This window comes from Struthio camelus, chromosome 5 (assembly GCF_040807025.1).
Source record: "Struthio camelus isolate bStrCam1 chromosome 5, bStrCam1.hap1, whole genome shotgun sequence".
Lineage (NCBI taxonomy): Eukaryota > Metazoa > Chordata > Aves > Struthioniformes > Struthionidae > Struthio > Struthio camelus.
This window is the reverse complement of record NC_090946.1, coordinates 53,909,306-53,936,662: the sequence shown is the minus strand read 5'-3', so window position 1 is coordinate 53,936,662 and position 27,357 is coordinate 53,909,306. Positions and strand designations below refer to the sequence as shown.

The 27,357-nt window shown below is 37.6% G+C and overlaps 1 protein-coding gene across 3 annotated transcripts in view; it reads right to left on the bottom strand.

Annotated features, from left to right (window-relative positions):
* Positions 1 to 27,357, bottom strand: part of AKAP6 (A-kinase anchoring protein 6) — a 292,996-nt gene that overhangs the window by 174,140 nt on the left and 91,499 nt on the right. For all 3 annotated transcript variants that reach the window (XM_009669920.2, XM_009669919.2, XM_009669921.2), the window contains exons 3-4: positions 16,518 to 16,769; positions 9,506 to 11,293 (exon numbers count right to left, since the gene is read on the bottom strand). In XM_009669920.2, the coding sequence (XP_009668215.2) occupies positions 9,506 to 11,293; positions 16,518 to 16,769 (2,040 nt within the window). The remainder of the gene's footprint in view (positions 1 to 9,505; positions 11,294 to 16,517; positions 16,770 to 27,357) is intronic.

Here is a 27,357-nt window from a genome sequence, read left to right as displayed (position 1 = left end):
CACCTTCTACACACACCGGGCAGAGCTGGGGGACCCTGCATCTGAGCCGCTCCGGCACCTCCTCCAAGTGGTCTTAACGTTTCTTGACTCTTTGATCTTAGAGTGGCTGGAAATTAACCCCATCTCCCTGCATTTAGTTCTATTAAAAGTGTACATGATACATGTACACCACGATACAAGGTTGCTCCTGTAGTCTGAACTCAAGAGTGGGCCTATGGCATGATTTCAATTACACAGAGTTTTGAATGTTGTCCATGCGCTTGCAAAAATTTTATCTTTACCTGAACAAGACTTAACAAAGAACTCATCAGGTTAAAACAGTGAAATTAGAAAACTGCATACCTTTATCCAGTGATGCAAAATTAAGTCCACCGGATTTTCAGTGCCATTTAAGTAAAAGCTGAATTCATTATTTTTTACATGACATTTTCAGCAAGTTAGCCGGGAAGTGACAGACAAAGGAAGAAAGCCACTATATTCTTGTCCTGATGGTCACAATGTAGGATTAAACACTGCTTATTTAAATAATGCAAGCGTATTTCTCTAAATAATAATAATAAAAATGGCAGTTACATTTACAGCAAGACAATATTTATAAATTATTTGCAGTGGCTACAGGGTTTTTTTTTTTTGCAGTGTTTCCCAAAATCTGTAAAAATGCAGGTTCCATTTTTTTTTTTCAGTTTAAGAACAGCAACATATTGTAAAGTTATGTAAGCCTTATTCATGAGAGAAATTAAAATACCTTTAAAATAGGTGCAGTAACAAGCTCTGGCCTCAAGAGGGTGATATATTACCGTTTCTAAAAGTTTTCCAAACTGACGAAAAATCCCATATTCTATTTAGTAAAATAGAAAGATACTGTTTGCTTCTGGGTAACTGCTCAATACACTGACCTCTGCTATATCCTTGACACGAACTGAAATATAATGATCATGATTCCATCCCATCAGAACTCTTAATTCAGAATTTCCTATTGAATAAGGCTAATTGGTTAAAAAGAAGCTAAGTCTGTCACCTCACAGGAGATAAATATTTAAGTTCTTTGACCCATTAACTTGTTTTGAAGTTAAGATTTCTATATTTAAAACTCGGCAAAACGGTGATTGCCATTATTCTCTAAATATAGAAGCATCAAGGAGAGATCAAGATTTACCAACTCTGTTCTTTACTCCTTCATATTCATCTAGTTCCCCAATTTAGCCTACTGTCATGCACTCAGTTCTTGCTCCTCTGCAGTCTCCAGAGAAATACTGCCACTATTTCTTCCTTTACTAATTGCTTTTCTTTTGTGTCCTAACTTATCTACCTTTCCTTTTTGACAGCTTCTTTTCCCAGTGGTCTCTAGTGAGCTGTCCTTTAGACCCTCTTTAGACCCTTACGCTGACTTACCTTTTTTGCTCAGAATTTTGCAAATGTTTACAAAATTAAACAAAAACAGAAAAGTCTCTGCTCTTGTGTGCCTCTGCCTTATTTTCTATTTTTGTCCCAAAAGATTTGCTGCTTCTAGCAAATTTACTATTTTTCCTTGTTTTCAATACTCAGAGGTGTATGGGATTTGCACTACGTTGATTCTTAGCGTGGACTAACCTGAGCCAGTTTTATACTAGCCGCTATAGTTTAGTTACTGCTAAACAGCAGGACAGGCTAACCACCCACGGGCATACAAATCATGCTGAAAACTTCAGCTGGACTGTTATCTCTGTTTTAAATTACCCCATTTGTTTTTAGTCTTGTACAGTGCAGAAAAGAAACACTCACAGCAAGATACTGGCTTCACCAGGGAAAAAGCAATGAATAATACTCAGCTTCTCTGGCTTAACTATCCCTCTACAATGAAAAATCTGTTTGCGTGTTGGTTCTCCTCTATCAGCCTGCTCTGGAGAGTTTTCAAACGTTGTTCAAGGGAAACCAGAGGCAAATCTAGCTCTCACTCTGGCAACCTTATTTGAACCACTTGAAAATCAGGGTTCAAAATAACTCTCGAGTAACAATGAAGGATAATATTCTAGTTTGATTGGCTAAGGATAACTCAGCTGTTTGAGAGTATTATCATCCATGCCCCAAAACCTAAAGCAAGGCCAAAAAACAATCTTTTGCCCTTCCGGTTGCTTTCAAGATAACTTTCAAATATCTGTCTAAGCCCTACAGACTGAAACAAGCCTCTGGGAGACAGTTTCCTGTCCCTATTTGCCACCAATTATATTCACTCTGATGCCTAATGGTGACAACTATGATTTAAAAGTCAGCATGCTTTAATGTTCCACTCCTGATCACAACAAATTGGAAAGGATGGAGGAATGAAGACCAGTTGCTGTCAAAACACATAAAGATACACAAGAAAGGCATATGAACATATTTTGAAAAGTTATGCAACCATCTTACATAAGTGGACTTGATCTTTCCTCTCAAGTTAATGCTCTCTAGACCCTTGAACATTTCTCTTGCTCTGACTCATCTCCAGCATGTACACATTTTAAGGCAATGGTGTGTTAACAACAGCATAGAGACTGGAATTTAATTTAGTTGGAAGCTAGTAGCACTGTATTATTTAAATAATTAAATATTTAGCATAGAGCATGATGATTTCAGTATACTGTATGTTTCTGGAATATCCTGTACTTCTCACAGAACATGCATAAAACATAAGTATTCAACAGCTTAAGTATATTATGTAACAGAACAGCTAGACCTTAAAACACTGGGTATGGCATATCACTGTGTAAATATAAAAAAAAGAGCATTCTCTCTTGCCCTTCTGTATTTACCATATTTAAGGAAATACTAGAAAACAGTTTCCTGCTCAACAGCTTTGTTCTTCCTAGCGATGGAGCACAAAAACTAATACAATAACCAGTTAATAGGATTGTTCAGAAGTTGTCCCTACTCTTAGAAAGACAAACCACCCTTCTACCAAGTGCTTGCCCCTTATCAGAGGGCGTTTATAGAGGACTGAGTCCCAAACAACACAAGAAGATTCCTCTTACACCACCACTGAGCACGCTCAAGTAAATTCCCAATAGCAATTTGACTGTTTCCCACGGTATTTTGAAAGCTAGTGTCATCACTGAAAGCTTCCAAGCCTATTTCAGTGGTAAGTGCCCTTCTCTACCTCCACGAGCAGAGGATTGAAAGCACTGAATAATCGCAGACAATAAAGACTGACTCCGCACTGACCGAAATGAGTCGATCGTAAAATCACTCTAAAGCCCATACTGATTAGTTCTCTAAATCATAAATGACACAGCAGGATTCCTGCATCCCCTTTAAATCTGGAGCCTTGGTTGGCTTTCCAGGGAGGTGAGTCTCCACCACTGCTCATCTTCCAGCCTGTCCTTTGCTACGGTGAGAACGGGAAGTTCACCTCCTGCAACCTCACCGTTCCCTCTCTCCAGCTCCAGCTCTGCTGCACTCTATGACCTCTTAACAGAGGCCAGAAGGTAAGAAATAATCCTAGACCAATTTCTAGAAAGTTTCCATTTCACAAATAATTAATGTGGATGGCTCTGGTGCAGGCCTGTAGCTATGATACAGATTAAGACATGACTCAGAGTTGTAGAGCCAACGGTCATTTAAAGCTGATCTGTGTGCCTGCACAAGAACAGGAGGGCTCACAGAACCATGTACGCAAAAGCAGCTGTTCCTCAGTGCAGCTAAGCTGTTAGTAGCCATCCCCGAGCTGAGGTGGCATCCAGCTTTCCCCAGTTTGAACACTTTGAGACTCTATGTGGAAAGGCAAGTGCCAAAGAAAAGTGAATGTGCTTAGAGGAGCTGTTTAAAATGCAAGCAAATAGCATTTTGGAGAAATGGAGGGTTCACTGTATTTCAGTATCATCTTCCAGGAAAGAAGTATGTGTCTAGGTGAAAGTGGGTAGGTTTTTTTAAATATGTATTCCATTATTTAAATATGTAGTCCATTATTGCTAAATAATAATTTAACCCCCTTTACAACTGAGGGATGGATTTCCCAAGCAGGGAAATATCATCAGACTCAAAACAACAAAGCACAAACTTGACTCTCAGTACAAAATGTAAAGTGATATTCTTAATTATGCTGCACAAACCAGCAAGAATGCTGACTTAAAAAATTACAGTGACCAAGAAATTTCTACACCTGATACCTCTTTCACTTACTGCTTTTTCTAAATTAGTCATCAACCAAGATTAGTTTTTCAATATGAGTAGCGTAAAACAACATCGAAAGATTCAGAGATAAATCAATTTTGACAATCATTTTGTTTCTTAGGAAAAATAAATCCATTTATTTTAAGGAGGTCAGTAATAAAAGCACTGCTCCATAACTTATTGAAAGAAAGAGGGATGAGGGGAGCATTAAAACTTTCAAAATCCGTTCTCTGGTAATGCAGAGAATAAACAAGTTCTCTTCCCTATTGATTACCTTTGCTTTTTCTACCTGTTCTGCCATTACTAATTTCTGTTCTTCATTTCTTCTTTGCTACCAGGCCCTATCAGCATTACCAGTTCCTATTTGTTTGTTACTACCCCAGTTCAGACATCACCTGTTATCTATGTGTGCCCTTTTCTCTAATGGTGAAAATCATCTCCAAACACAGATAAATTTTGCTTCTGGTAAAGCAATTCAGCTATCTTCACTGTACCAAAGTGGTGCTTTCAGCTCATTCTCTGGCCAAGATCAGCTCTGATTCTGTCTCCCTTCAACCTAAACAATACAAATTCTTCCTCCTTTTAATCAGTTCTCTGAATACTTTCTAACCAACTAGCTCTCCACAGCCCAAATGGACTCCCACTCAAATCTCCAATACATAGTTTGCTCTACTGAATCCATCAAACCATTTGCAGAAGCCTATGCTTTAGTCATCTTTGTGAGTACCCTCTGAGAACGTAATTCTTTCCCACCCCGACACTCAAGCTGTTTTTATAATCACACTAACAAGTTTAGCGACAAGATTGCTCTCTCTTTTGTAGACTTCTCTCTGCAAAACTCTTTAGCTCTTCCTCGACAGCAAACTGATCTCACGCGACAATAACTTGGAAGGGATCTTTATGCTCTGCTCCACAGAGATCTCAGGTTCAGAGGGGAAATAGGGTTGTGCAGAGGTGATGAGGTCCCTGATTAGGTCCTGGAAGTCAGCAAAGCCCCTTGTCCAGCTCTTCCGTGTAGGATCCCTGGGAGGTGCGCTAACCAAGAGCAGAAAAACAAGGAGAGCAGCATGATTCCCTTAGCCTGCCAGGAAGGGCTTCCAGCGCCATGGCTGCATGGGCTCTCCAGGCAGAACACTGAGCTGATGAAATTGATGGTAAATGCATGAAAAGTAGTGAGCTGAAAAGATGGGATCAATAGACACCAAATTGCTACTTTCAGAGGAAATTCGGCTGCCTACTGCAGAAATGGAGCCTGTGATAAATCAACCTGTAAGTCTGTATAATGGGAAAAATTCAGCAATTTACTCCATACAGTAGGCCTACAGGCCTGCAAAACAAGCATATCTTCATTTAAATGGAGTGTCTTACAAACGGTTACCTTTCTACTCTTTGTAATACTGCTCTCAAGAAACAAATAGAATGGGATTATAAGTGACCACATATGACAGCATCAGGATATCAGTATAGTCAGACTAATATTGCTAGAGAAGGAGATAAAGCTGGCCAAACAAGTTTTTTATCATTATTTTATTCATATGAGATGATTAAAAATGCATGGTCATTAGCTCAGCTCCAGATCACTTTCTCCTTCCAATTTTTTAGCTTGCATATAAAACTGAAAAAAAAATTATTATGACTTTAAGGAAAGCTTAGTTTTCTCACACAAAGTAAACCCTAAAAACCCTGAAACTGCTGCTGTGGAGTCCTCATTTTAAATATGAGAAGGGGCAATCAATTATCTTAATGCAAAGAACCAAGTTAATTTTACCTGTGAGAATGATGTTGTCTTATCTTTTTCCCTCCAGTTACTAAAACAGAAACTACAGTGCTTAATCTGTGTTCTAAAAATTCATTTAGGGTAGCTACTATAAGCTCATTAATGTCATTTTCAGAATAGAACTATATTTTACCAATATAAAAACATGCAGTACTTTGTAGCACTCATTCTCACATTTAATTCCAAAAACTCCTTTCTAAAACATACACAAAACTACCACACAAATTGTAACACACCACGGAATGGAGGTACCCAGTGCTACAGACATAAGAAGTGTGTACCACAGAACCAGGTGCAGCGCAACACAAAGTACAACGAGAATATGTAGTAGTTATCAAAAGCAAGAAAATGTTCCTATTTAACAGCAACCTGGCCCAGTCAAGCTAAGCAGAATTCTCTTTGGGGGTAGACAGATATATTCATAGTATGGCAATATCTGTGCAAGTGTATCTGTATAATTTGGAAGTATGAAGAAATACATTGTTATCAGTTTCTGTGCATGACTGTCCTCAGTATATTTGAGACAATGGAGAAGGCTTGAAATAATTGCCTTAGCACAGATTCAACCAAGAGCTTACTATCAAGATATTACCGCATTTATACTTATTCAAAATTATTCCCACCATAATAAAATATTGAAGTTTCCCTGTTCACACTATTGTCTAGCTAAAATATGACTTCCAATGATTTTCAAGCTGCCAGTCATTTCTAAGCTGCCTTTTTCCAAAACAAAAGGCTAACTTATTTTAGCTTGGTTTTACAGCCTCCATAAATAAAATATACTGGGCTAGACATTTGCAACAGGGTACCTGGATTGCTAATGTACATGAGCATGCTTCTTCTGTCCTTACGTTCTCATTTCAGGTCTGACTTCTTCAGCACAAAACTGCCACTAACAAAAGTAGTATTCAACTATTGCTAAGATGTGTACTCGTACAATTAGGAAACTCTTTTTTGGTGTTGGAGACTTCTTATCAAATAACAACATGAATGTAAATGCCAAATGATGATAATTAAGAAGAAATGGCTCACTTTATATTCTGCTTAGTGAATTATGAAGCAGGAGGTCCAGCAGAAGAAAAAAATCAACTGTGACACAGGTATGCTACTTTTGAGGTAGATTTTGTTTACACTTGTTCATAACATCACATATTTTCCATTTTTGTATCTTATGTAAAATTAAACAGAGCAGTTCAGCAAGGCACCATAGAGTTACTGATACCAAAATTATCTCAGTAAGATCTTTTTTATCCAAAAAAATGATTATTAACAATTATAGTCTTGTAAACAGAAGAATAATTGCTAGAAACAGTGGAAAAACTCAGGCAAATAAGTAGCTCATAAAAATCTTAGAATTCTTCAACGTATTCTAATGGCTTTGCAAAACATTTCAAAATTCTTCCCTTGCTAAATTTTATTTACAGTTCAGGAAGCACATTTTCAAGATGTACTAGTGTAGCTAGTATACATCTTTCTGCATTAAATAAATATGCTACTTTCTTTTGTGCTGCTTTTAAGGACATGGATGACTGAGCTCTTTTCCTAGCAGTGTTCGTTGCATCTGGTCGTCTTTCTGCCTAAAGCCCTTCTCTTCTCTGAGCCCCTTCCCACAACTGATTTCACAAGGATATTTTCAAACACTGTTGTCAATGTCTCTCAAATACAGATCACCAAGAACACTGAGAAGTTGTAGTAAAAGCCGTGTTAACAGTGAATTTGCACAAGGACAAGAGATGAAGCAGTAATGACTGGCTGTAAGGGTTTGCTCTGGCCAGACTATGGCTGCCTACCTTTAAGTTCTGCCAGGAGCTCAATCTATCCTCCATAGGAGGTGTAGGGAAGAAGGGTATAGGGAGGAAGCGGGGTGTTTACAGCTGCAGCCAGCAATTACAGCTGCAGCCAGCAATTACAGCTGGTTCTTATCCCTCAGTCCCAGCAGAACTGAACTGCAGCTGCAGGGAAACACACAACCACAGATGACCCCGAAAAAAGGGGTTAACCCATTCAAAAAGTTTGAGAAAAGTAAGTATGATGATTTGAGAGGGTGCCGTAAGAAGTTTCTCTACCACCTGCTTCTTGCCAGAAGGATGCTTGTCTGCCCCTAGAGAGCATCTTATTTATTCACAAGTGGCTTTGATGGGATTTGTTGCTTGCACAGACTGAATGGCTGTATATGTCAGCTTCATCTGGACTAATTTTAACACTACAGAAATTTAAGCATAAAAACTGCTTGCAGTTACGAAGCCTTTTCTTTCATCAGAGTCCAGAAGGTGATCCCCAGCCATCAGAATGGAGGGAACGACTGGAATCATTGAGTGCTGCCCTTTGGAGCCAACTGTTTCAAGGCTGACAGCTGCTGCTCCCTCCTTTAAGAAGAAATCTTCCTGTTTTGTACCCTGACTTTATATTCAAACATCTCTAGCTCAAATACCTTTCTGCTGGTCACAATATTTTCAGTATCTTCAAAATTTTTTGAAATCACACATCATAAGAAGTGTTTACTGGACTTATAAAACCAAATCCTTGTTTTTTCCATAGCTTTTACAGAGCTTGACAACGTAGAAGATAATGCAGATGCCAGATTTAGCATTTAGATACACAGAGCACCCTTTATCCCACCTTTTGTCAATTTTAAAGGCTTCTGGCATCACAGTAGAGATAGAGCTTTTTTCCCGATAGCCATTTTACAAAACTCTATTGAAGATGCAAATGAAACGTTCTGAACAGGAGAGCTCCTCTACAATGGCCAGGAATGCAAACTCATTAGGAAATTTAAAAAAATTACTAAAAATATAAAGTAGTAACTGTATTATTGAGATGGATAGGTCTTTATTTGAAGATTCCATCAAACTCACCTGCCTTTCAAAACTTCAACTCTCTTCTCTAAAATGTCTCTCTCTCTGTTTGCTAATATACCTCCCTTTACCTTTCAAAGAAGAGCTTCTTCTGAAGGAGCGATGGAGTAGCTAAGGATAAAATCCTATCTCCTGCAAAGCTGAATGGGATTGAAGCGCTAGTATATTGGCATTATTTAGGAGGGCTTACTTAAGAAATAAAATCCAAAGATTGATCCTATGCTTAGTTCCACCAGCCCTGGGGGCAGGGGGGAAGTGGGAACACAAAATCACTGCTAGGAAGTGAACTGATTAAGAAGAAATGTTGTTACTGTTCACAATATGACAGGAATCAAGAAAATGATTCCCCTACCTTTGGACTAAAGTAGCTTTGTTTAAAACAGGCAGATGATATTAAGCGTCACTTCATTCAAATACAACACAGACCCTTGATTTTATAACGTTTATCTTTCACTTCATCCAAAATTAACAAATAATTTACCTAATTCTTTGCAAACGGAAATTCTAGTGACAAAATAATGTTTTGCCAAGCTTAAAGGCATTGGTGTAGGTAAAACAATGCAGGCAAATTCTGTATAGTTAAAATTAACTGCAGTCTACTATAATTACACTGCTGTTTTCTATTTCACAGTAGTAACAGTAGATGAGAATATTTTCATCATTAAAAGGAAACAAGAAAGCAACCCCCCCATCTCCATGTACAGACTTATGAAGAACACTGCATAACAACACAGGATTACTGCCTTACCTCAATTTTTTCCCATATGACTTCATAATTCTCTTGATGTTGTATATCTTGCATCAGTTGACGAATTAAACCTGATTTACTTGAAGCAGAAATCTCATTCTCAGTGGGCTGAGTGACAGCAGTCCTTTCTGACTTCTCTTCAGTGTATTTTTTAATGCAAGACATGGGCATACAAAGTTCTTCATCAGAGAGAATATCACTGAGAGGCCCAGATTCAATACTGTCACCCAAAGAGGATACTATATCACTTGAAGAGCTTGGTGAAATCCTACCCAATTTTTTATGCTTTTTTATCTGGTATGTTGGATACATTTCTGAATCTGAATTCATTTCTGACAACTCCCAGTCATCAATGTTTTGAACGGTTTCTCTTCTGGGCTTTTGTGGCAGCAACTTTGTCAAATTTTCTAGCTTCAGAGCCAATACTTCAGTCTGTTTGAGATGTGAAGGAAGTGCTAAATATTCATCAGATCCATACCAGACCTCACCATCTTTACCATTTGTATGAACAGAACCTGGTGATGAGGAGTAACTTTTATGATTCTTTCTTGTCGGTAGAAGAGGTGAGGAGTTGATAAGTTCAGAACCAACTGAGGAAGCGCTCCTTTGGCTACGTGTTGGTGAACTAAAAGGCTCAGTTTTACCCTGTGATTGCTCATTTGGATCTCTCTGGTTACAAGAATCTGATGACATGGAAGTAGAATCTGTTTCTGTTCCCTCCAGAGACTGGCAGTTACAAGAAGTAATTCCATTTTGTTGAGCTGAACGTCCTCGTTTTTTGACTTGTATTGGTGGAGCCATTTTACACACACCACCAGATGTTCTGCTGGATTTCACTTTCTCTGGAGTGTCATGAGACTTCTTGTGCTTTGATTTTTCTTTGCAAATGTAGTAAGGAGATTTACCTAGACTTATGGGACTGTCCTTAAAGTGATTGTTCATTGTGCCATCAAGATTTCTATCACCTATTTTATTCAAGCAATCGTATGACTGACTAACTGCAGACGGACTGTTAGTGTAGGGTGACTGTAAAGCTAGGCAAAGCTTGGACCTGTCTGGTGGGTCTAACAATGAGGGGGTACTTCTACTCATTTCATTCTTTACTATCTGAGAGATTTGCCTTTTTAAATCATTAGCTTCCATATAATCTTTAAACACATCATCTTTCAGAAATAAACCTCTTTTTGGCAATGTTGGCTGTGTAGGGGAATCTTCATTATAGTTAAAGCAGTCTCTTATGGACCTTTTAGGAGTTGAGTTTTCACAGTGAGGATGTTTGATTTTTTCACCAACGTGCTGTGGAAGGTTGCATTCTTGTTTCTTTAACGTGGAAACTGTTTTGCTGTCAGTTGACAAGATACCATCTTCAGAGCAAGGTCCTTTAGATTGTGAGGAATTTTCAGATGATAATAATGAAAGCTCATGTGGTGCATTCTTGTCTTTGCTTCTTTCCTCATCTTCTGCTGAAAGAGGTAAACATGTTTCTTTCTCATTTAAAGCTTCATTACACTGGGGAGCAATGCAATCAGTTGCTACTGCAAGTAATCCCACACTTCTGATAAGTCCTGGAAAATCCTCATCCATCTCACTATAGTTCCAAGATTCAAACGATTTTGCTTTACCTTGGCTGGAGGTCATATCATCCAGCGCACCAAGCAAATCCTCACTAGGACTATAGTCAGATAGTTCAAACGCAGTAATACCACAATCTAGTGACAAGTAATTTTGAGAACATTTGATAGTTAACTGTCCAGAATCATCAACTTCAGTTAAAGAGTCAAGACGATCCTGAAATAGACAAAGAATAGGTACTTCTTAGAAGATTAAATCTCATATACAGCACACACAAGGTAGCGAACAATCAGCTGCTGTTTCACTGCATAACATCCAGAAAAGCATTCATCACTGAACTGCCTCACAGTTTGTGCAGATTAGCAAAGAATTGTACAGTATTTCAAAATTAAAAGTGGTAATAAACTGAAAAATGTTCCATTTCAATTGGATGCAGCAAATTACCTAAAAATAGCAACTCACATTTGTATTGTTATTCTTTCCTTTACATTCAGCTCTCAGTTCTACTTACCTACCCTTTAGGGGGAACTCAGAAATTACATAGAACAGACCTGCAGCATTTCCTGTGCTAACTACCCTGAACTGGAGGGAAGGGATCTTGGGGAGTGCTATTTCAGCTGCCTAGTTAATCCTATGGTCTCACAAATCCATGCTGTTGTGCAGTCTTTCTACCGATTGTCAGAACGGGTCTTTTCAAACACCACCTAGCAACGATAGAGATTTCTTCTCATATGCATAAGATAGCGACTGCTGACTACATTTCACTTTTTTCTAGCATTATCAACTGACAATTTATCTACTGGATATGTGGAGCATAAATGTTGAACAACTCAAGGAACAGAAAGGATAGCTGGGAATCCTACACCCTCATCCTGCCATGGTCCCCAGTCACAATCTTCTTGATGGAAGTCCTTCAATCACAGACCAGAGGAGACAACCACAGCTGGCAAATGAATTTTTAAGATCAGAGTCAAATTAATGTTTATAAATATTTTGGCGATTCACTTGGAGACTAAAAAATCCAAATACCTTAAGATCTAGAAGCAGCCTGATATACAGCAATAACAGCAAAATCACCAATTCGATGTTCTAAAATCAAGGCAGGCCTCAACTATTTCCTAATCTCAGTACATTAAAACTGAACATATGACTAAGTAATTCTGAAATCACAGAAACAATTTCTGTTCTTCTTTAGACTGGTGTACACTTTAAGTAATTCCATAAATAAAACTATTGGAACAAAAGAAATTAGCAGAGAATGCTAACTAGACAAAAGAAACTGAAAAGCAGACCTAAATATAAAAGAGCCAGTATTAGCTCAAGTGCTTTCAGTAACTATTTAAAAACAATCATAAAGGGCAGAACCCATGCTGCATGTTTTAGGATTTTAACATTAGGTGCCCAGATTAGTATACTGGTCTTTCTTCCCATGGCTGATCATCATAATAGAGTCTTTGAAAGCAAATTGTGAGTATCCAAAATAGGTTCCTGTACTAACTATTCTCTGGAGGACCTTGTCACACTCTGCTGACTAAACCCATAGCTTAAGGATCTTAGGCAACATGTCTAAAGAACATGCAATAACCCCATAACTTCTTAATCTAGCAATAAACTGCTTTGACTATGCTCTGAACAAAAATAGTCTCAACAAAAGAGGCCATTGTTTTCCACCTTTTATGAGCACATTTAGCCTTTGAGCCCTTTACTTTGTCCACCACACTTGTACTAATCAAAATATAAATATAAAAAACCGCCAGGTAAAAATATTGTTTATAGAAAAGTTGGTTTAGAAAGTTATTCATCTACTAAAATCTTGGGCTTGGAAAAATATCTTCTATTTACTACATTCTATCCAGATGAAGAGCCTATGCCATAAATTGTCCCCCATCAATAGCCCAGAATTAAAGGGGGAAGTTTCTATAAATCTGCCAAATTTATAATTTGTAGTTGCATTTATTAAGGAAAATAATGACTAAACAATGATCAGTCTTACAGCTGTTATTTTCCCTCTAATCTTGGGAAAAGATTAGAAACTGTAAAGCCATATATAAATCAAAACTCTTTCCAAGGCCCTAAGGGCCTTCATTTCTCCTGAGTAATGAGCTCCATTCCTTCATCTCTTAAAAATGTGTTTATTAACATTAATAAACTTTACAATCACATGCATTAAACCATCTTGCTTGGTCATTTCCCAGGCAGCCTCTTAAATGTGTGCTTCAGAGGAGCATTATTCAATGCCAGTACTGCCATTGTTTTTATTTCAGGAGAATGTTATATTTAATTATTTGCTGGGTTGCCAATAGGAATGCCCTCTTTCAAAAAAACTGGCCCTTTTTGTGTGCGTTAATGTTTCCTGTAAAGCTCTGCTGGCTGTATTTCCAGTACCTTCCTTGCATTTATATTTAAACCAATACAATCTTGCATTTTATTAAGAATTTCAGATTAGCTAGTTTAACTTGTAAGATTTTTTTTTGTGAATTTACATTCACAGCTCATCTGCTATATGGAGTTATAGCACATTAGGATTTACTTTATCTTAACACAGGCCTATACTGCTCCTTTCTGTATTTCCTGTCTTTATCAACTGTGAAATAAAACTGACAGGTTAGGTCCTAGAAGTTAACTCTGATTTTCATTTGAATTTGAGAATTCAAAGCCTGGAGCAAACTTTGGAAAACTATTTCTAGTATTTCCTGCCTCTTTTTCATCCAAAATATAATTCCCCACAGAGACTGCACACAGCTCATTTCTCCCCTTCTTATCTATCTTTGGATAACCCCAGAAGCAGAAAAGCAGCCTTCAAAACATTACTTCCCAAAGTTTTTATTTAAAAAAAAAAGAAAAAAAAAAGCAAAAGTTGATGGGCAGTGCCATCTTGACAGCCAGCTTGCCTCACTGGTTCTTACTCGATTTCCTCCAAGCCATTAAACTTTTCTGTGCCCTTTCCCGCTGGCACCTCATTCAGTATGGCAGCACTCAGATAGCCACAGGCACAGTAACTGGCTGCCCCATTAATTACCCAGGCTCCCAATCCAGCCAGTACAGCCTGTGCTGTACGTTGTCATGTTCCTGTAGCTACTCCACCAGTATGACCCCTGTTCTTTATGTTGAGGCTAGTTTGTGGTTATTTTTGTTACAACTGCAATGTAAATACAGCCCAAGCAGGACTGTTACACTGATTGACTGTGCAGACTATGAACTGAAAGAGCAATGAACATCGCTGAGCACAAATGAAACCTTGGCAGGCCACTTCTTCTATGGAGCTCCTCAGTCACCACCAGCAGCCACAGTTGCTCATCACCACTATGTAGAAGATGGCTGCCTTAAGAAGTGAGCTGGGAGGCTGCTTACCAAGCATTTTGTGAAATAAGTTCATGGACTACAGAAAAGCATAATATTTGCTATATTGGTTCATATCAAATGTCCATCTAGCCCAGTGTCCATCTATTCTTTCTGCTTGTAAGTGTTCTAAGGTAGCGAATTTCATTACATAACTCTTCATGATGTGCAAAAATTTCCTTCTGTCCATTTTAAGCCTAATGCCTTTCTACTTCATCCTAGGAGAGAAACTGAACTGTCATTCCCATTCCTATTCCCCAGGGACTACTGGAGATTAGGAGAATGATTCTCCAAGGATGGGTTACCTGAATGGGCGAAGGTTTCTAGGTTTGCTCCAGCAGTCTCACTATTCACATATGCTTAAAAACTTATAATAGATAATACTTCTGTCATGAAGCACTTATTAGTCCTACAATATAGTACTGTCTAGGAAAGGATATGAGGGAAATATCAAAGAAGGGTATATAGATAAGAGTAGAGACAATTGTTTCTACTTTATACATTATTTATTATAGTCAAATAAAGTACCTACCATTACACCCGAGAAAAATTTAAACAAATAACTAAAGGTTAAAATCCACAAAGTAATTTCTGGAAACTTATTCAAACATTAGAACAAAAACTTGATGTTAATATTGTCTCTCTACTATTGCTATCTATTAATTTTAGCAAATATTATTTATGTTTTAGTTGAGAAAAAAAAGAAGCCATTGTGCTAGGACATTTTGTCTTTTTTATAACCCTGTGAGCCTATCTAGCAACATTTTATTCCCCCAGAGAAAAACAATCTATCCCTCCCCTGTCAGACGTCCCCTTTTTTGAGGGATGTTTTTTATAGCATTTGTAATCAGATCCATACGGGACATTTCCTGTTTCTTAGTATCTGAATCAGCCCCTTCCTTACGCCCTGAAATCACCATGCTCAGGCCATAAAATAATGACTTCATTCTAATTCACCACTCTGGACGTTCAGATAAGTGTGGATTTCCTTCAGACTTGCTGGAGAAGGTTTATTAGCTACAGCAGAGCAGAAACTGAATCTGAAGCAGCAGGTATGTACACATCAGGAAGAGGGGGTGTGGAAGGTGGGCCTGGGCATATCTGAGGATTGATTTCAGAACCACCCACTCTCTCTTCTAGCAAAGACAATTATAAAACCCAACAGGGTGTACAGAAATATGTACATTCTCTTTAAACTTGAGTGATCTAAAATTAAGGACATGTTTAGTGGACTTTTGACTTCCTTTGTAACACAGGTCACAGAATCTCACTGCACTGAGCTAAAGGTCTCTTCCTGTGAATCTATCTAATCCTAACTAAAGCATCTAATCCCAATTTTAGGGCTTCCAGCAAATGAAGAATCCTCTACACTACAAGCTATCTTATATTATTAATTACCCTCACTATTAAAAATGTGCATTTTCTTTCCATTTTAAAAACCTGGGTTGATAGTCTCCTTCTAATTAATCCAGATTTACAAACCATTTACATGTGTGTGAATTCTACTCTACTTAAGAGTGAAAAACATATGATGAATGCATAATTGCTTCTCAGGCAAAATGTATGATTGTTTAGAGGCATACTACAGAATTGCCACTAAAAAATTTAAGTGCATGTTCTCTGCTTTAAAGCAGCATTGATCCAGTTTGGAAAGTTGTGGACAACATTATGTAAGTTCAAGGTTTGTGTATGCAAAAAGGGAAATGCCTCAGCTTTTGAGTAAAGAATTCTTTGCACACGAAAATTAAGTTTTGAATTAGCTATGAACCTTAAATTCAAAGGTGACCAGACCCAGGTCCAGATGTACCTCTGTAAACATTCCCAGTCCTTTATGAAAAATATATGGATCCGGAAAAAACATTCTTTGACACATGAGACACTTCTGAAAGTTGGCCTTATAGGACTGATACTTCCTTTAATTTGGTTCAGCAAGGACAAATATCAGTTGAAGACACTTAAGGCACCAAATTAGCATCAAATATCCAGATGGTGAGTAAGCCATCCTTAAAACGATCATCTTAAAAATTTTAAACGTACAACACGGATGAGCTGCTTCAAATGCAAACAAAATGCTCAAAAATGCTGAATTTAGTTACTATACCTCCTTTGTCTCTTCAGAAAATGCTTGCAGAATATCAGTCTGCCTGGTGTAGTTTCCATTAGCGTCTTGTAGTCCCTGGAGAATACGCTCTCTCAAAACCAGAACAGAAACACGTAGCTGGTGCCAGAGTAGTTGCACTGTATGGATATCGACTATCACGTTGACAGAGTAAGACAGAAGCTTCAGGGAAAACTCAGTCTCCAGTAGAGCATGAATTTGTTCAACATGATCTGATATATCTTCACAAATATCCTGTAATGAAAAAAGAAAGTAGGTATTTAGCTATAGGCACAGTCCTTCCATGGATCAGCTCTACTTGTCTTTCACTTTTATTAAATGGAGAATAGATTATTTTAGAGAGGGAAGATAATGTAATTAATATATCCAGAGTTCTCTATTTTTTTATTTATGGCAATGCTACAACAACTGAACGAGCAGCTGTCCTGTTTGGCAGGAGTGCTCAGTAAGCGAAGAGACAGCATACAACGAGGAAGGATGGCACAACAAGATCACATGAATCACAAATAGAAAACTAACACTGTAGAGCACCATCCTAGAATACAGTAGTAGGATTGAAAGTGTTAAGATTGCTGCAACCAGTCCTCCTTTCTGATTTTTTTTTTCCACTTAAAATATGACGAATCAGATCTGTGCCATCATCAACAAAATTATTTTGGACAGAATTATCTTTGTAATCTAGTCACTATAGCCAAATAAAACAAAAGTCTGGGATAGACTCAATGTGGGCAAGCTATTTCTGGGATCCGTTGCTGACTGCTGTGACAAGAGGTCTGCTAACTTTTGCTTAGTATTGTTTTGGAGTCAACAATGAATAGAAGATGATAGGTGGAGGAGGAGAAAGGGGGAGAGGAGCGAAGGCTATGAACAGTTGTGTCCAGAAAGCAGAAAAGAAGATGTAAATTACCAGTTTGTAAAATAAAGATTTTGATGGGACAATATTCTCCAAATGTAATGGTTAGCACTCCAGAATTCTAACCTGTGCTACATACAGTGTAAAATCTTTACAATCTAGTCTTAATTTTATTTGCAAAAGGATAGGGGAAAAGTTAGGTGTCTGAACAGCACTACTTCATAACAATTCTGCTTGTAAACTATGTATAAAAAGCATAAATGAGTAAGGAAATGCACTAAAATACTGAAAACCAAATAAGCCCTAAAGCTTAGAGGATTTTTTCCTATACCTGTAGCAGATTCTTAAAAACAGCTTACTAGCATGTTTTAGATACAATGCTTATTTCCTTAAAAAACCTTAATGAAATTATAATTTAAACCTTAAAAGATATTCTTTAAGTAAATGGTAGTATATACATAATAGCACAAAAAAATGAGAATAAACAACTTCATTTTGATTCTTTTGAAATTTGCTTATTATCCAAACAACTATCACAAAACCTTATGTCTCTGCTGATCCTCTTTACTGTTTTGTACAGCAGTAGCATAGCAAGACACCCAGTAAAGCTAATTCTTTCTAAATTTCTAAGTTAGCAATACAGTACAGTATTTTTCTCTCAGTTCAGGTTTGATATTTTCAGTTTGAAAGTAAAATCAAATTATTCAATATGTGATTGGCAGCAGCATTTACAGATTAAACCAAAATCAGATCCCTAGATAATATTAAAAAAAACAATCTTAGTACAACAGATAGCACAATATTAGCCGTTGAGCAACTACTAGGCTTGAGCACTGTCAGCAGTAACTTGTTTTAAAACAGTGAAGGCTAAACTGAGTCCCCTGCAGGGGCAGCACACAGAAAGACCAGAGACGAGCACAAAAACCTTGGGATTTCAATGAGCAGAGTTGTAGGGCTGCCTTGAGACAGAAGCCGCAATCTCTTCCCCTCTGTCCTCAGAGGCCTGGTTATGACATCCAGCTTCTCCGCTCACCATTCTGCCTGGAATAATTAAAGCTAAAACTCTCAGCAAATTCTTTTCTAAGCTTTGGAAAAGGCTATTATTCATTTATTCATCCTTTTCTCAGCCTACAAGCAAAACCTTACTGGAAAGCACACCCGTATTTCTACTCATGTGGATGAACTTAACTATGTTTCAATTTACACTATCAGTTTTCATTATTTTCCAGCTATCATGCACCTAGTTACATTCCATATTCAACTCCCAAAAGAACTGTCAGACAGCTTGTAAAACTCCAAGCTGTAAGAAGAGATTAACAAGGAGCAAAAGTCTCCTGACAAGCATCAGATAATGTACTGAAAATACTGGCTAATGAATCTAGATTATGCTGTGAATTGAAAGCATTCAGAGCCGTATTTTAAAAAAGAAGTTTTCTCAAGAGCCACTGTTACTCTAGCTACCAAATCACCTCATATTTCTGAAGCAGACAAACTTCCCACAGCAACACAGAAAATTTTGTCCCAAAATGCAAATCCTAACACCACTGAAGTTTTAGAAGAAGCACATATTCAAGCAGAAGTAAGGAGCATCTGTTAATTTTTATATGACTTGTTATAAGGTGCTCATTTTCCTCAAAAATCAAAGTCTTTGAAATACTTCAGAGACAACTGGGAGCACAGCAGCAGCAAAATGCTTCCTATACTAATGAGATAATTAACCACTCCTGACAGTTGCAGTAACATGGAGATAACCTAAAATGCCAATCTAGTCTATACGCAAGTAAAGTCTATATGCACATGCTCTGAAAGAAGCCTACTATCTGACGCCTCCTGTAATGCAGGGTGGTCTTAAATTATATGTCTACTCCTACATACTCTTTCTTTCTTAGAGAGAAACAAAGTGCCGCCTCTTGAAGGAGTTAAGTTTTAGAAAGGTTAGGTGACCAAAAAACAGGAGGATACTTTGTGAGTGGCTGAACAAGCCAGGAAAGGGATCAGCTAACCAAGTCCCTATGGACCTTCTCACGATACATAAATTCTGAGTCCTCTGAGCTCCCTTTTGGGACTGTATCAACAGCTCGCTCTCTCTTCCAGCCCTGGAATTACATAGCATTGGACTTCCCTCACTGTTGTGTTTACCTTCATGAGAGAATACAAAGGAAATTTTCCTTTACTTATAAGTCAGTTGACATAAAGTGCTTTTTAGCACTTTTTTTCATCCTCTCTTCATATTAGGTGAAAATCTGACTGAATGGGTCAGGAGGTTTGATTTAATCTGCAATAGGGCCAAGCACAGATTTAAACGGATTTGGCTCTCCTATTAAGTAGCTCCAGCTGTTCAACATTCAGAAGTCCTCGACAAATTGTTATAGTGCAATATGTCCAGGTAACTGCCCCACGGCACACATGCTGTGCTGCCCACCGGCATGCACACTATAAGCCTGTGGAAAGATGGAGTATGCTGAATGTACTGTGCAGGTACAGACTTTTAGCTTCAATGCAACAGTCTTACTGAATGTGCACTAGCCACTTGTGTAATACCTAGTGGTAGATCAGCAAGCAGTCCCTAATGCATCACACACTCTGCACACACAGTACGTGGGCATATACCAGCCTTTTGGGTACTTATTGAAAAGAATCATGGGAGATGTAAGTTCATGTTCCTGCATCACATAGTATTGTTTTGGCTGGATGACTCTTCAGTTTCAATTGGGTCTGTAGCCATTTTCACAAGAACCAGATTCATTTCCCCAGAAGCCGAGTTTCTGGATAAAATGGGATTAGAACTGACTCTGGGGGAAGTCCACTTTAAACAAACTTTGGGGAAAGGATTTAGGCCCCTATTGATATCCCCTTTCCTTGCTTTTCAACTGCCATATGATAGTGGGAAGATGAAGGTTGAGTGAAAATGGATATGGGAATAGATATGTAAAGGCTAAAAGCCAGCCCTCTGTCAAGTGAAAATTATCAGGAAGAAATTATGACTTTCTCTATTTGACCTAATGCTATTTAGTCCTCAGCAGCGAAGCATCAATAAAGCTGCAGTCTGTTTAAGCCATATCACTTGCATCTTGTCTTTATGCTTGTTTGGCACAAAACAGCATCGTGATTGTATATAATACATTGTCAAGTCCAAAATTATCTAGCTGGCTACAACATTTTCTTACTACTGCCTTGATATCTAGATTAAAATATAATTCAGCAAAAGAAAAGAATTGTATCTAGCATAGATGTGAATTTAAAAGTTTATAAATTTCTGTACCAGTTAATGCAGTTCAAATACAGCACCAAACTATCACCAGCATTTCTATTAAAGGTAGAACTATGTCATTCACTTTCAGGAGAATTCAAGGTCAAAGTCTCTCCTGCTAAAACTGCAGGAGGCTAGCTGACTATTTCTGGAGTTTATTGAAGTCCTGTCTCCAGAAGTGGTACTTTTGAAAAGTGGAAATACTGATGGTAAGAACTTTTTTAGTACGAGTAAAAACTCCATCTCCCAAACATTTTCAGTGCAACTTACAAAAACTGCAAAGGAGAGATAAAGCTTCAAAGTAATTCTGACTGTGGCAAGGAAACCCTGGCAAAAGAAGATAGTAAAAGTAAAAATAAACAACAGGACTTAAAAAATAACGTCTTTGCCTCAAGCAACTAGTATACAGGTACTATAGACCATACTCTTTACCACTTTTTGCCTTAAAATATCCTTTTCAGACACAGTTATTTGAGTTTTGCAGTGACAGTATTCTGCAACAGTTTTCTGCAAAGAAAAATTCAAAACAAAATGTGCTTTGATCCTGCCCCATCTTATATCAAGTCTTTTACAAAAGCCTGCATGCAAACAGAGCTATGGCCTCATCCTACATGGCCCCTCACCTGTAAGTAAGTGATAGCTCACTTAAGACATGGTACAATCTGACATGGCCTCCCCGTCATCCTCATTTCTCCTACCTCTCTGTAGCATTACAGAGTCCAGTGAGCAAAAAACCAGCACATTGTCAGCTGTCCTTATTACACTTTGTATTTGTATATAAAGGAAAGCAATATCACAGGATGGTACCTAAATGCTGCAATGAGAGCCAGTTGCTATTACCAAAAATAGTATGTAAGTAAAATCAACCGTGTAGTTTTAAGTAATAATAAAAAAGCATCTATCTGATGGCACCTATCACTAAATACGTATAGTTCCATGTCACCTGCAGTAGCACCCAGCCTACAAATAAAAGCTTGGAAATGCTTTCCCATTTTATTAGCATACAGTTTCATGTCAGGAGCTTTTATAGCAGGAATTTTAGAAAGCACCATTTCCGAAACAACTTTTTTTAATCATTGATCTCAAATGTCCACTAGGAATTTCTGTTTACACGTTTTCACAGTGGTGTTAGGGTAAAGATTTTGCCATCCTCTCACAGGCTATCTTCTAGTATTGACTATGGAATTTCCTAAGCTACAGGGCTGGTATCCATTTAACTGCCAACTGCCCACTTCACTCAGTCTTCCAGACAGCTGATCCTGTAATGCGCAGCTGCTCAATCCATCATCTAGCTCACAGCCCTCTGTGTCAACTAAAATAGCCCAAACTGCAAACATTACTGTAGACAAAGAAAACGTGCATAAACAAACCCTCAGAGTCAAGGAAAATTAAGCATTAATGTTAAAAAAGCTCTTCAAGAAAGTCTGCTAAGATGTACACTAAATTCCAGAAAGATGAAAGGTTGCAATATGTTGCTTCAGTTAACATCAGTGACAGAGAAACTGAACTGCAAGATTTCTGTTCTTTGATCTCACAGTAAAACCTCAGTAGAAAAAACACATTGCCATTTATTGTCATGACTACTGTACATGAAAAACAAAATCCATGATTTAAGAAAATGCCTATCCACTTGATCTTTCCTTTTAAGTGCGTTTTAATTCCATTGGAGACAAAGATTCCAGTCAGAATGTACAATTTTTTTTTTTTTAAGGAAAAAATCTGACAAAGACATTTCAGATTTTTTCAGATCCTTTTTTTCCCATGTTTTTGAGAATTATGGATTAAGCTCACTCCAAGCCCTCCTCTTTCCACACCTATATGGAGAAATAACACAAAGGAGAGCACTTGCATCGCTAAACAAATATCTACCACTATTAGTAAAGTAAAAAAGCTATTAGCAAATAATTTTTCCTTTAAAATGCACATTTTTCAAAGAGAAATAGTTTTTCACTTCTCTCTACATCTAGTAACTACTTGCAGAAAGCAGATATGCTAAAGAGTATTATAATGAGGATAAAATCATTTTCTTCTGTTTTGGAGTACTGTTTAGTAGAACCTTAAGAGCAAATGCTACTCAGACTGTTTTGCAAACATTCTAAGTATATGACTCAAGTCAAAGGAAATAACCATGCAGAAAAAATCCAGAATTTGACTAAACAGAAACAACTGCCATGGAAAGCTCTAGACTCACTATGAGTCATAAATTAGCGAGAAAGTGAGCTGAAGTACTACAGTACTGTAGCTTCTATTTGGCATTCAGTGACTAGGGAAAACAAATGCAACTTTCTGGTGAAGGCAAAGTGTAGCAGGAAAACTGCTAACAGGGGTTGTAAGATCACCGACCCTGCCCTTCCACTGAAGACACTGACAGCTTGGAGACGCACTGGTCTTCTAAGGGAGCTTCCCCTCTCTTCCCTCATCATAATTTGCATGCTACTCATAGGAACTTTCTCTGCTGCATCATTCTTTTCTGCACATTATTCTCTTTTCCTACTTGCCTTTTATTTTGATCAACTTCTGTTTTGGGTGAACTCTCAGCAGGTGTTTCTACTGTATTGTGTAGTATCAGGATTCAGTGAGTTATGTTCTTATGACCACCTACTTCAAAATAGGACAAAATAGATGTCAAATTACCAGTACTTGCTGTATGAGGGTTTTTTTTCTCTGATAGAACTGCTAAAATAGTAATAGGTGTATATAGTTGTAACAGTTGTACAGCAGATTGTAACAGACATGGAGCTATTTATTAATAGTTTATGTAACCTGTTTTATTAGGATGCTTACTGTGCAAGTACATTGGTTGAGTATCAGCCAGCCAAGAAAACAAACAGGAAGGAAAATATGCAGTCACTCACTAAACACTTCAGCCTGTTAAGTAACAATGCCCGAAATGTTAATTGTGAAGCTCCTGTCTCAAGATGCCAGCAAACTTGCATTTGTTTTTACCATATGGGCCATTGCTGGGGCCAAAGGATCAAACATACTATGAAAAAGCAAAAGGATCCTTTTGTCCAGAAGATAAGCAGTTGCTGCTGGAAGCTATTCCAGCTAACTTGCAGGACCAGCTGCAGTGTCTTGAAAACTAGACCAGCCTGTACCTTTACTGTGGGAAAGGCTAGTTGCAGAGAAGACAAGACTGCTTAAAATGCTTATTTCCCCCATTAAGCTTAATCAGTACTTTGGTTTAAAAAGACTTTATAGTCATAACATTCACCACAGGCTGATTCTTAAACGATTCTTAAATGCAAGGAATTATTTAGTCCACCCATCAAGCTTCACAGAGCCAAAACAAAAAAACTCTACGATAAGGCCTGGTATGGGATACAATGGAAGAACAACTGGAGAAGTTATGACAGGAAAATGAGACACCTCTGAGAACTGTGCTGAAACAGTAGGGCCTAAACAAAACCAGGACCAGCCATTTCTGGGATATTCCTAACATTTGTATAATTGAGGCATAATTTTCATTTGTGTAAGAAACCACTTATCTGAACTTAATACGGCAAGCAACCAGAACAGTTTTTCATGCAGATGGGTAAATGCTATTGACCCATACAATACTTCTAGCAGGTCTGGATTCTAGCTACAGCTGACAGTGCTAGCAAAAGGGAAGAAAAACTGCTATGAAAACCTGGTCAAGCAAGTAGCAGTAGAGGTAAGACTTAAAAAACAATAGGCATTTTTTAAATCTATGTTCTTTGGACTCTGATAGTAGGTTTTTTTTCTTGGTCTAGCACTAATCATTTAAGGTGGTCAAGAAATAATAATAAAAAATGCAGTCTTATACTAAGTACTGGCATCATACATTATATATTCACACTCACTGAACTAGAAAAGGGAAGATAGGTTAAAACAGCCTTCAAATACTTTATAGATTTGTACTTTTCCTGCAGAAATGGAAGTATTGCAGGACATACCTCACAGTCCTTCAAGATAACTGCAATTCCCTTCTAATTTTTCCTTTCTTTTTACTCAGCTTTTTCTTGAACTTTGCATGCCATACATTCTAAGTGGAAGTAAATGACACTTCCAAAAGATTCAAAGTACCACACGCACACAAAATTTGAGGATGCAAATGGGTGGGCATTAGACTTGTGCTAGACATACACACTACGTTGTAGCTAGAACAACTGTTTGTTGGTAGCCTGGCTGTTTCTGACCTTAGTCTACAGAGTAGACGACTGCGTTGAGCAAAATTGTAGGGGGTTCTTTCAAGACATACAAAAGCTGAATGTATTAAATAATCATGTCAAGCATAAGAAGAAACAGAGAGACCACTCCTATCTTCATCAGATATGATCAGAACTTTCAGCATTTGATCATTCATATAAAATAATTTGCAGAATTCAAAGCTAATGCACCAAAAGTTCAGCAATCTTCCAATGAAACAATTATCCTTTTGAAAATGGTGAGTTTTCAAAGCTTTCTGCAGCTAACCTGTTATTCTCACAACTCAGCTGTGAATGTGCCCCACTCTTTTCTCCCCACTGTAATTTGAAGAGGATTTGGCATTAGTCTTGACATAAAACAAGAAAATTCTTGAATACTTCTCTGAGGCCATACAATCTTTTTAGTTTGAGCTTTGCTTACTGATGAGCAGATCTCCTTTTACTGTTTATACAAAAGGGAAATATGTACATTCATCTTAAAAGATTTTTCAGTTTATAGACTTCTTCAGAAAGACTCTCTTTTTTAATAAAGTCAATAGAATTAATTAGGGCCTTGAATGGAGATCAGCTGCTCCTAAAGAGAAATTGCCAGTTTAGAAGAAAAATTTCACAGAGAAAAAAAATCAGCTTCATTCTTGAAATAACTAGGTTTCAAATAACAAATGTAAAGTGTAACCCCACATAAATAGTACAAAGCATTTTAGGCATCAATAAATTATTGAAATGTAATACACTCCAAAATAAATAAATAAAAGGAACTGCATTTTTACCAAAGAGAAGAATTCAGTTCTTCTGTACAGACATGCAGCGCACAAGGGAAAAATTCTGATCAAAACATTTCGACTTGGTAAGCCAAAAAGCGCTAATCTCATTCACTCTCTTTGACTAAGGCTTCTGGACAAAACCAGATTTCAGTAAAGGCTAGTGAGACTCTCCACTCCCATGTCAAATGCTCAACCTGATGATTGTGCTCTCCTTTCTTTACTGGAGCAGGTGAGAAGTGAAGATACGCCGTCTCTGCCAAGCTTTCCACAATGAAAACTGATAGCGTGGTAGGAAGTTTGCAGGGTAAGTGGCTGTTTTCTATTTCAATGCAGCTAAAGCTCCAATAGTTTCTGTCATGCGCCTTTGTATTTGAAGTTATTTCCCCTCAGTCATTGTTGAAGACAGCAAAGAGGACACAAGTCTCTTATTCTTGCATTTGAGCAGACTTTGCTTTATTAGCACTTACTCCCTTGTGTGTCAATCCATGAACACTTATGGAGATCACAGAAGATTTCTTGCTAGTTTAGAACCATTCAATAGATGTCCTTACTATATAGCCTGCATTGCATCCTACATGTTAGGTTAGTGACCTTCCCGCCATTTCTCTAAACCTAGAAGTATTCAAAAGTCAGCTGGAATGGTCTTGTAGATCATCCTGTGGGTTAGTGATGATTACAAAGCGTTCTAGCTGTATGCATGCACTTCCAGTAGTCTGAAATGGCCATTTCCCCACCTACCCAGCATATCAGGAGGCCTGTTTCACACTGCATGTCGCTCAGTCTCTTGTAAGAGTCAGGGTTAGCATGTATATCACTGATAGAGAGTTTAAAAAAAACAAACAACAAACCCAAGGCTGTTATATCCAGGAAGAACAATTTGAAAGTTTCATAGAAAGTATAAATTACTATTTTACAGCTTAAAAGTGAATCTGAAGTGAATGAAGAAATAAAAGAGCAAATTCTAGACAACCAGAAACAAGTTAAGAGATAAATCTGAATCTAAAAGAAATTTAAAATGTACAAGCTACCCATATTTTTGTTCTGATTTCACCTATGAAAGTGTATACAGAACTTGATTCACTCATGAAAAATTTCTTCTAATAAGCAACTCTACCTCCATATCGTGATTTCCAATTAGACAGTATGTCACAAATCATTCCTAACTAGCATGCAAGAGGTAGCATGTGGCTCATGCACGCTCAGAGAAATGTGCCTGTCTGTTTCGTGAGTTCAAATGTATTAAAGACAAAACTAAACCAAAAGGCTAAATGACATCCACTGAAGGAAGGATATGGTGGGTTTTTGTAGATTTTTTAGGGGGAAAGGAATATAACAGGGACTAAATTGGAAACCTGGAGTTATGGGATTGGTAAGATGTCCTAAGCTAACTGAGCAACCCAAACTACTTCAGTTGGCTTTTTGCTACTGTCAAAATACTTACATGATACTTTGCATATAAAAGCAATTCATATATATTATAGCATACATATACTATATGATTTAGTTGATCATTTCTGAATCTGTCTGTCATCCCACAGGTGACTTAGTTAATATAGATGGATATTTAAAGGGATTTGTGTGGGGTACCTTCTTTTCAAACAAAATCATGTCCATAATATTATTGATTTTTGAATGAGATCTAAGTAGCAGAATAGCAAATGATCAAAACTCAGATTTTATACCACTTCTATAGTACTTACAAGCTTTAATCACAAATATCTCTAATATAATGCAACAAAATTGCCATATTCAACTGCCAAAACAAAGCATGTATACCCAATTAAAT